Raw genomic sequence first — 10,510 nt, forward strand, 5'->3', positions numbered from 1 at the left:
TAGGGAGTGGAAGGGAAAGAGGGATAACATAGAACTTGTGTGAACGGGTGATCGGTGGTTGGCATGGTCTTTGTGGGCTGAAGGGACTGTTTTTGTGATGTATCGCTAAACTAAACAATACTAAACATAGACCTAATGTGAATGGGTGATCGCTGGTCGGCGTGGACTCGAAAGGCACAAGGACCTGTTTCCATGTTGTTTCTCTAAACTAGAATAGGCTGGAAACACTCATCAAGTTAAGAAAGATCAGTGAATAGCAAAACAGTTTCAACATTTCAGGTCAAAGAGTCTTTAGTTGGAAATGAGGCAGGATCAGTTGTAATCAGTTGAAAGGAAAAGGTTGATCCTTTTTCTGTATAACTAGATTTTCTGAAAACGAAACACCACACACCGTATAAAGGCAATCACATATGACGAGCTTGTTACCTTCTAGCTAAACTATGATCTATTCTACATTTTCCTTGAACTTCATCCCCTTTGATGTCTCATTCTCATACCTAACCCTTCCATATCTCTGTCTCCCTCTCCCCTGACTCTCAGTCTGAAGAAGGGTCTCGACCTGAAACGTCACCCATTCCTTCTCTCCAGATGCTGCCTGTCCCACTGAGTTACTCCAGCACTTTGTGTCTTATCTTCTCCTATGATGAGGATAGGTTGAGAAAATTAAACACTGTCTTTATTAACATAAATCATAAATAACATATAACCATATAACAATTACAGCACGGAAACAGGCCATCTCGGCCCTTCTAGTCCTTGCCGAACACTTACTCTCACCTAGTCCCATCTACCTGCACTCAGACCATAACCCTCCATTCCTTTCCCGTCCATGTAGGGTGATTTCACGAAAGGTCACTGGAGCGTAGATCCGCACCCACGTGACCGAAAATCTGAAGTGGAGTACATGCTATACATCCGGTACATGTTAGTGAATGGGAAAACATGCACTTTCACACTCATCATCAATAAAGATAAAAAAGTCAATAATGCCTTACTTTTGATGAAATGCAGCGAGCAAACGCGATAATTCCCGATATTTTGGATCTTTAAATCTCCACGGCAAATGTCCGATAAGCATTACCGCTGGATTTGCACCTTCAGCTCCCTCTTGAATTTACCTTAGTTTCTATCTTTTTTTTGGATTGTAAATTTAGGTAGCTGTGCCACACGGTCACCCCGACTGGCACAGTAAATTGCAGATCAAAAACTGGCCGTTTTCGATGTTTTTAACGGGTGTGAAAGTGCGTGTTTTCCCATTCACTAACATGTACCGAATGTATAGCATGTCCTCCACTTCAGATTTTCGGTCACGTGGGTGCGGATCTACGCTCCAGTGACCTTTCGAGAAATCACCCTATACCTATCCAATTTATTTTTAAATGATAAAATCGAATCTGCCTCCACCACTTCCACTGGAAGCTCATTCCACACAGCCACCACTCTCTGAGTAAAGAAGTTCCCCCTCATGTTACCCCTAAACTTCTGTCCCTTAATTCTCAAATCATGTCCTCTTGTTTGAATCTTCCCTCCTCTCAATGGGAAACGCTTATATATGCTTGTTATACAGTGATTTGAAAAAATACAGCAGACAACATTGTTAAATGAAGTGATCGTTAAACACGTCTGTTTTTTGTGTATTTTCAACAAATATGTACATAAAATGTGATGGTGCAACATCACCTGGCCAGGGCGGAACGGGAATGGGGAGTCAGGGGTTCCGGGGGGCTTTAGCGGCGCGGCACAGCGGAAGAGGCCCCGTGTTGTCGGTGGCGGCGGCGGTTTGAAGTGGAGCGGATCCGCGGGCGGCTGATGGCTGATGGCCGGCTCCCTGGTGAGAGGCGGGGACGCGGGCGGGGGGCAGCGGGGCGGCCGGTGGGCGGCGGGGCGGCGGTGATCCCCGTGTCCCGACTACCACAGCCTGTTCTCCCGCTCCCCTCCCCCCGGGCGCGGACTTCATTAGGCGCCGCGTTGAGGGCCGGCGGGGGCCCGGGCCCGGTGGTGTAGCGGGTTAAACCGCCCCCTCGCCCGCGCCGGGGACCCGGGTTCGATCCCCAGCACCGGTCGCGCACCCACTGCTGGGCGTCCTACAGGCGGGAGTGGGTGGGTGAATGTGCAATATTGTTCATAGAAACATAGAAATTAGGTGCAGGAGTAGGCCATTCAGCCCTTCGAGCCTGCACCGCCATTCATTATGATCATGGCTGATCATCCAACTCAGTATCCTGTACCTGCCTTCTCTCCATATCCCCTGATCCCCTTAGCCACAAGGGCCACATGTGAAAGTCCTGCCTTCTCCCCGTGACACCCATACGAATCAACAATTATATCTATGATATCCATTGCTTGGCTACCAAAGCCTTCTGTGGCAATGAATCAAAAGGCACCACCTTCTGACTAAAGACATGTCTCCTCAACTCCTTTCTTTTATTCTGAGGCTGTGCCTTAGACTCTCCCACTAGTGGAAACATCCTCTCTCCACATCCACTCTACCCAGGCTCTGAAGAAGGGTTTCGGCCCGAAACGTCGCCTATTTCCTTCGCTCCATAGATGCTGCTGCACCCACTGAGTTTCTCCAGCATTTTTGTGTACCTTCGATTTTCCAGCATCTGCAGTTCCTTCTTAAACACTCTATCCAGGCTATTCAGCTATTCAGTTTTAATGAGATCCTCCCTCCCTCTAAACTTATCCTTCTAAACTCCGGCAAGTACATGCCCAGTACCGCCAAATGCCCATAGTATGTTCACCCACTAATTCCTGGGATAATTCTCGCAAACTTTCTCTGGACCATCTCCAGCACATCATTCCTCAGAAATGGAGCACAAAATTGCTCAAAGTACTCCAGTGCCTTATAAAGACTCATGTTATTGATGGAATTGAGAAAGACCTCTCCTCACCTGCCTGTCAAACCTTCCTCAATTGCATCAGCTATTGCTTGCCCCACTTCCCTCCCATATCTTTAAACTATCTCTTTAAATCCCCTCTTTAAGTCTAGATCAAGCTTCTCAAATGTCCTATGACCATTCCCTCCAAATGAATCATTCTACATTTCCTTGATATGTTGTTTTCACATCTTACCCTTCCACATCTCTAGTCTCTCCCCTACCCGTCTGAAGAAAGGTCTCAACACAAAATGTCACCCAATCCTTCTCTTCAGAGATGCTGCCTGACCCACTGAGTTACCCCAGCATTTTGTGTGTCCCTCCAGAGATGCTGCCTGACTTGCTGAGTTCCTCCAACCTATCCTCGGTGATATTCTGGCATCTGCAGCCTCAGACATGGTCATAGTCATCTCTGCTGTGGCTGTCAATAATTTGGATATATATGTACCCAGAGATAGACACAAAAAGCTGGAGTAACACTGTGGACAGGCTGCATCTCTGGAGAGAAGGAACTCTCTTTAGGCTCGAAGTGCCGAATGTCCTACTCCTGCACCTATTTTCTATGTTTCTCTCCAGAGATGCTGCCTGTCCCGCTGAGTCACTCCAACTTTTTGTGTCTATCCTCGATTTAAACCAGCATCTGCAGTTGCTTCTTACACATGTACATAGAGAGTTGGCAGTGCAATGATCGACCCGGCAAACTCTTAAAAACCAGAGTATTCCCCCTTAACTGAAATGTTTGTATCAACTTGAGAGTCTTGGTGTCGGTTCAATGTGTCATTTCTAAAAGCAGCTCTGAAAGTGAAGCTCTTCCTAGTGTTATACTGATAATTCTTCTTAGATTTTGTACTCCAGTCTCCTGAAGGGGATTTGAACGCAAAACCCTTCATCAGAAAAGGCTGAATTTATTAAATGTCGAATAACTGCAGGTGCTGACAATCTAAAATAAATGCAGAAACAGTGAGAGATTCCCAGTAGGTCAGCCCACATCTGTAGAAAAGCAACAGTTAATATTTCACTTCAGAACTGAATTTACTGCTGAAGTTGAGAATTTGATTCTCTTACAAGTCTTGTATCAATATGCAGCTGTCTCCTTGTAAAGCGTATAAATCAGAAACTTTTAATTTTAAGGACTTCAAAACTCATGCAGACCAAGCATGCAGAGCCGCAGATAAATTTGTCAACATTTATTATGAAACCATGGATAAAAGAAGAAGGGTAAGTATCTTTCAGGATGTAACGCTCCAGAGTTGTACTTTTTTTTACATCTGTTTTTCACAGTGCTTAGGGCAGCACAATGGTGCGGCTGTTAGAGCTGCCCATGACATCTATCCTTTATCCACAGATCTTTAGTCTCGCTCGTACTAGTAGATAATTATTATATAATCAAGAACAAGGGGGGCAGAGATGGAAGGAGGGGGAACAGAGATAGAGGATGGGGGAAGTAGGAGAGGGGAAAGAGATAAGAAGAGAAACACAACAGTACAGCACAGGAATGGGTCCTTCGGCCAACAATGTTTGTGGCGAACATGATGCTAGTGAACTGAACTCATCTGCCTGCACATATCTCTCTATTCCTCTTAAACATTACTATCATATCTGGCATTCCTCCACTCCCCAACACCCCCAACACTTCTGCCTTCCTGTAACCTTAAATGCAGCCCCACCTGGACTCCTTTAAACACCACCACCACCCCTGGCAATGTGTTTCTGGCCCCCACCACCTTCTGAGTCACTTGACCCCCCTCACCTTGCAGCTCTGCCCTCTAGTTTGGAATTTTTTCATCCTGGGGAAAAGTTTCTGACTGTCTACCCTATCTATGCCTCTCATAATTTCATACACTACTATCGAGTCTTCCCTGAACCTTTGACATTCCAGAGAAAACAATCCAAGCCTGTCCAACCACTCCCTATCGTTGAAACCCTCTAATCCGGGCAACATTCTGGTAAGCCTCCTCTGCCCTCTCTAATTTTTTTGTATCAACATATTCACATTAATACTGCTTGATTTTTTTCAATTTTAATATTTATCTGTTTGATACATTTCAGTTGTTATCATTGGCATAATGTGGTATTTTCAGTTATTTCAACCTAGTTTTTATAACAAAAAATAATCAGTTGATAAGGACAACCACACTGTATTTCAAAGCTCTATTTTGATGTCAGCCATTTTAATACTTTTATTCCACTGAATTTCTCCAATGTTAAGTCACTAACCAATGTACAGTGTCATGTGCCATTGAACTGGTCTATGCACAATATGTGCCTTGTCAAAGCAACAAATGTAAGCAAAATACACGGTTGGCATTATAAAATCAGCTCATTTATTTGTGAGCGGAAGGAAAAAGTTTGAAAAATCTTTCTTCTTTTGAGTACATCCAAGACCTTGGTGTGGAATATTCTGTTTAGTTGGCACTCTGGTAAAGGAGTCCAGGTGGATGTGTGAGGCTGCATTTGAGGTTACAGGAATGCAGTGGGGGTGGGGGGGGTGAGGAGGAGGAGGAGGGGGGGGGGGGGGGGGGGGGGGAGGAGGAGGTGATGTGGTGGGGGGGGGGGAGGAGGACGAGGTGGTGTAAGGGGGGGGGGGGAGGAGGTGTGGGGGGGAGGGGGGGGTGGTGTAAGGGGGGGGGGGGGGAGGAGGAGGGTGGTGTAGGGGGGGGGGGGGGGGGGGGGGGGTGGAGGAGGAGGTGGAGGAATACCAGAAAAAAGTTTCTAGCACAAACAAACTTCCTGCTTGAGGTTGTGTTTCCACCTTACTTCATCTTAACTGCTAAAAGACTCTGAAGTATGTGCTCTAATGATTTGCTATGGGTCTACCTTCAGCTGCTGGTTTTATGTGGTACAAAATAATTTATTGCCCATGGTTCATGTTGCATCTTAAAGATAAATAAATAAATGGCTGAAAACTGGTCCTGAAATATTTTTATTGTGTGGTATAATGCACATTCATCTAATCATGTCACTGAAATTGTGGGTTTAGTTTTAAATTGGCTGCAGTGACTGTAGGAGCTTAGTGTTTAAGGTGGAAATTGCTAAACCGACTGATGGGCTTGTGACATATTTAGACATTTATCACAGATTAATATTTTACAGAATAATCAGGCATGATGCTTTCAGCTCTTTCATTTGGTTAATTTTTAACCAAAATGTTACTCTTTTTCACAGGGGTTAACCAAATTGTATCTGGATACAGCGACTTTAGTGTGGAATGGCAACACAATTTCAGGCCATCAGGCACTTACTGAATTTTTTGAAATGTTGCCTTCTAGTGATTTCCTAATAAACATGCTGGATTGTCAACCTGTACATGGTAGGCTTCATTCATACTTGTTAGAAATTGTTTTAAATATGTTATATCTAATAACTTCACATATTCAACTCTTTCTATAAGTCTGAGTACTTTTCTAACTGTTGACTTATTTTTGTTCCAAATCTGAACTTGATAATATTTTTTTTACATCTGAGCAAATGAAAGAAATAGTGAACTATCCACAAAGTGTGAGATCGTTTCCAATTTGAAGTATTTCCCCTTTTTAACTGAAGAAGGCCAGCACAGTGGCGCAGCGGTAGTGTTGCTGCCTTACAGCGCCAGAGGCCTGAGTTCAATCCTGCCTAAGGGTGCTGTCTGGACGGAATTTGTATGTTCTGCCTGTGACCGCGTGGATTTTCTCTGGGGGCTCCAGTTTCCTCCCAACACTCCAAAGACATACAGGTTTGCAGGTTAATTGGCTTATGTTCATTGTAAATTGTCCCTGAAGTGTAGTATAGGGAGGTTTCACGGCAGTCGGGTCGCGACCCATGACCCGTGCTGTTGCTACGCTACGCCAAATGGAGTACACGCGATGAACTGCAGGTAAGCACTGACCATTGTTTCCAGCGTAGCGGGCCCGTTAAAACCCGCCAAAATTGTCCATTTTTGCCCTGTAAATAATTATGGAAATCAGGATAAGCGTGAGAGACATTTAGCCTACTTCAGAATTCCAAAAGTGAGGAGAAATGACGGTAGATAGAAGCGAGAGCTGAAGGGACAACAACAGCCAGAGTGCTTGGCAAACATTGGCCGTTTGCTCACTGCCTTTCATCAACTAAGGCATTATTTGTGTTTTTTCTTGATTACTTTGGCATCTAAAAAGTTTCAGAAGTGATAAATCTGGCTGTAAAATTTAAAAATCGCCCATGGTTCTCGTGTGTTTTTACATACAAAAAGAAAACGCCTCAAAGCAAAATTTACAGCCAGATTTATCACTTCTGAGACTTTTTAGATACCAAAGGAATCAAGAAAAAAACAAATAATGCCTTACTTGATGAAATGCAGTGAACAAACGCGATAATTCCCAATATTTTTAATTCCGATATCTGCACGGCTAATGTTCGCCAAGCACTTTAGCTGTTGTTGTCCCTTCAGTTCTGCTTCATTTCGCTTCACTTTTGGAATTCTGAAGTTGGGTACATGTCTCTCACGGTTACCCCGACTTCCACAATTTTTTACAGTGCAAAAATCCAACATTTTGGCGCTTTTTAACAGGTAGGAAAGTACGTGTTTCTTGCATTAATAACATATACTGGAAGTACCGGAAGTCCTCCAGATGGATTGAGCGGCTCCGTGCGTCGACCCCTATGACCCAGTGACCTTACGTGCAACCCCCCTATAGCATTAGTGTGTGGGGTCATCACTGGTCAGCATGAACTCAGGGCTGAAGGGCCCGTTTCCATGCTGTATCTGTAAAATCTGATGAAAAATAATTGTATTTCTTGTCTTTAGCAAGCACAAATTATTTATGCATAATTGCTGTTATTACTTATTCTTGTTTCCTTTTATAAATGTCTGCTTGCTATAGTGGGGTTATTAAAGACTACAAATTTCTAATTTACTGGCAAAACATTGTTAGAGAAATAATACAATAATTTTAAAATGTCCAAGGCAGTGATCATGTTTTGTGCAAGGGAACAGAGGTCGCCGTGTCTGGCACCTTCACCTTCCAGAGCTTCTAGTCTTCTTCTGTCGTATGTCTTTTAGACCTGCAGCTCCGTTGAGAGCCAGGCCAACGTGTCATCGTCCAAGTCAATCAGACCTTGTTCACTATTCGGTGGCCGGTGTTTGGGGCAACTGGTGACTATGTGCTCCACTGTCTGTGTTGGGTTCCAACACTCGCAGGAGGTGCTGTCCATGAGGCCCCACCTCTTCATCTCTACTCCATAACGTCCGATGCCTGTCCTCAAGCGGTGGAGGGTTGTCCACTGCTTTCGGGGCAGGTCCTGGCCAGGGACGTCCATGGGGTCATCGATGTAATGGTGTAGCCTAGATGGTTTCGCTGACTTCCACTGGTCTCTCCATCTCGTCTTGACCCAGGCGGCCTTAGAAGCGTCAGCTGGTGTTGTGCAGAGCAGCTCTTGTGCTTGCGTGGCAAAGGGTCGCCGTCCAGGACAAAGAAGCTTTATTCTTTGTGTTGGATTTGAAATCTGTGGTAAAATGGGTGACGTTTCAGGTCGAGACCCTTCTTCAGACAGAGTCGTGTGAGAGGGATACGTGAGATATGGAAAGGTAAGGTGTGAAAATGATATCAAAGAGGACGAAGCTCAAGGAAAATGTAGAACAAGTCATTGTTAACAAGGGGAAGGTGACAATGAGGCATACAGAGTAAAATCTAATCAGGAGGACAGTCAAACTAGTTGGAGAACTAGGATGGGGGAGGGATGGAGAGAGAGGGAAAGCAACGGTTACTTGAAGTAAGAGAAGTCATTATTCATACCGCTGGGGTGTAAGCTGCCCAAGTAAAATATGAGGTGCTGTTCTTCCAAATTGCATTGGGCCTCACTCTGATAGTGGAGGAGGTCCAGGACCGAAAGGTCAATATGGAAGTTAAAAGTGTTTAGCAACCGGGAGATCAAGTATGTCTAGGCGGACTGAGCAGATTGTTTTCACCTCATTTTGCAGTTTTCATCTAATGTTGCGGAAATTGGGGCACTTGTATTCAAACCAGTATTGCATGATCCAAGTTCGGATTTCCATGTGGACGTCTTTCCTTTAGGTCATTCACTAGGAGATTCTCAAAGAGAGTGGTGATTCTCAGGAATTTTCTATCCCAAAGAGACGTGGAGGCAAGATCATTGGGGTATTTTAAGATAAAGTAGACACATTTTTAAAAGTTCATGGAATGGAGGACAACTGGCATGGAAGAGGAGACGAGCCCTGAGCCAGTTCAGCCATGATCATATTGCATGGCAACACCGGCTTGAATGGTGTACCTCTATTCTTATTTTTGCATGTTGGACTTCATTGCCACAGAAGGCCGTGGAGGCCAAGATTTGGTTTGACAGATTCTTGATTCGTAAGGGCGTCAGGTATCATGGGGTGAAGGCAGGAGGTTGAAAGGTAAAGATAGATCAGACATGATTGCATTGTGTAGATGGGCTTAATTCTGCTCCTATAACATATGAACATGTTCTCACCCCATTAAAAATGAAAGATAAAATTGACGCTGGGAAACAAACTGAAAGATTACAGCTGGGAAACAAACTGAAAGATTACAGCTTTGTAAACATTTTTATTGTGCTTCGTTACCTTTAATTCTGTCTGGTATTTTAAATAAATGTGCCATCCATTTGTTGAAGATTGCGTCAGATTATTGTGTGACTTATTGGGTTGTTTCATGGAATTATTTGATGAGTACTGGAATAGTTTTGGGTTTTGCTCATCTTCTCGTGAAACTTTTTTTTGTTTGCAAATAGAGCTTGCTACTCAGGGCCAGACCACCGTTCTTGTGGTCACTTGTGGTACGGTGAAATTTGATGGAAACAAACAACGGTACTTCAATCAAAACTTCTTACTTACTGCCCAAGTAACGCCGCAAAATACCGTTTGGAAAATCGCAAGCGATTGTTTCCGCTTTCAGGACTGGACCAGTTAATTCACCACTTTAATGGAAGGAGAATGTCATTATTTTGTTTTTAATTTTGGAAATACACAGTGGAAATGTCGACAGAATTCAAACATTTAACACAATGCTTGAAGTGTATAAAAGCATTGTATGATGTTAGATTGACAGTAGAGAATAGGGAAAAAAGGCTTTGTAGAGAAGTATATTGCCTCCACATCCATACTGATATTCAGTGTTTGGTGTATGATAGACACTCTCTGTACACCTGTTTTTTAATCTGAAATGCAATTTGTATCATTAATATTTTCAGTTGTATATTGTACTTTTGAAATGGACTTCAATAAACAACTTGGTTAAACCATGTTTTTGTGTTGCTCCTGGATTCAATATATGGGTGACAATAGACAATAGGTGCAGGAGGAGGCCATTTGGCCCTTCGAGCCAGCACCGCCATTCAATGTGATCATGGCTGATCATCCCCAATCAGTACCCCGTTCCTGCCTTCTCCCCATATCCCCTCTTTTTAAGAGCCCTATCTAGCTCTCTCTTGAAAGCATCCAGAGAACCTGCCTCCACCACGCTCTGAGGGAGAGAATTCCGCGCAGACTCACCACCGTCTGTGAGAAAACCACTGGGTGGCACGGTGGTCTAGCAGTAGAGCTACTGCCTTACAGTGCTCGGGGCCCGGGTTCGATCCTGACTACAGATGATGTCTGTACGGAGTTTGTACATTCTCCCCATGACCTGCGTTGG

At 44.2% G+C, this 10,510-nt stretch overlaps 1 protein-coding gene across 1 annotated transcript; it reads left to right on the top strand.

Moving 5' to 3' along the window:
• Nucleotides 1-1,687: 1,687 nt before the first annotated feature.
• nxt2 (nuclear transport factor 2-like export factor 2) lies at nucleotides 1,688-10,120 on the top strand. The gene is made up of 4 exons (XM_055644148.1): nucleotides 1,688-1,831; nucleotides 4,011-4,097; nucleotides 6,045-6,189; nucleotides 9,609-10,120. Exons 1-4 carry the CDS (start codon nucleotides 1,817-1,819, stop codon nucleotides 9,785-9,787), a joined length of 426 nt encoding a protein of 141 aa, XP_055500123.1. The 5' UTR covers nucleotides 1,688-1,816; the 3' UTR covers nucleotides 9,788-10,120.
• The last annotated feature ends 390 nt before the right edge of the window (nucleotides 10,121-10,510 follow it).

This window comes from Leucoraja erinacea, chromosome 12, assembly GCF_028641065.1.
Source record: "Leucoraja erinacea ecotype New England chromosome 12, Leri_hhj_1, whole genome shotgun sequence".
Classification (NCBI taxonomy): domain Eukaryota; kingdom Metazoa; phylum Chordata; class Chondrichthyes; order Rajiformes; family Rajidae; genus Leucoraja; species Leucoraja erinaceus.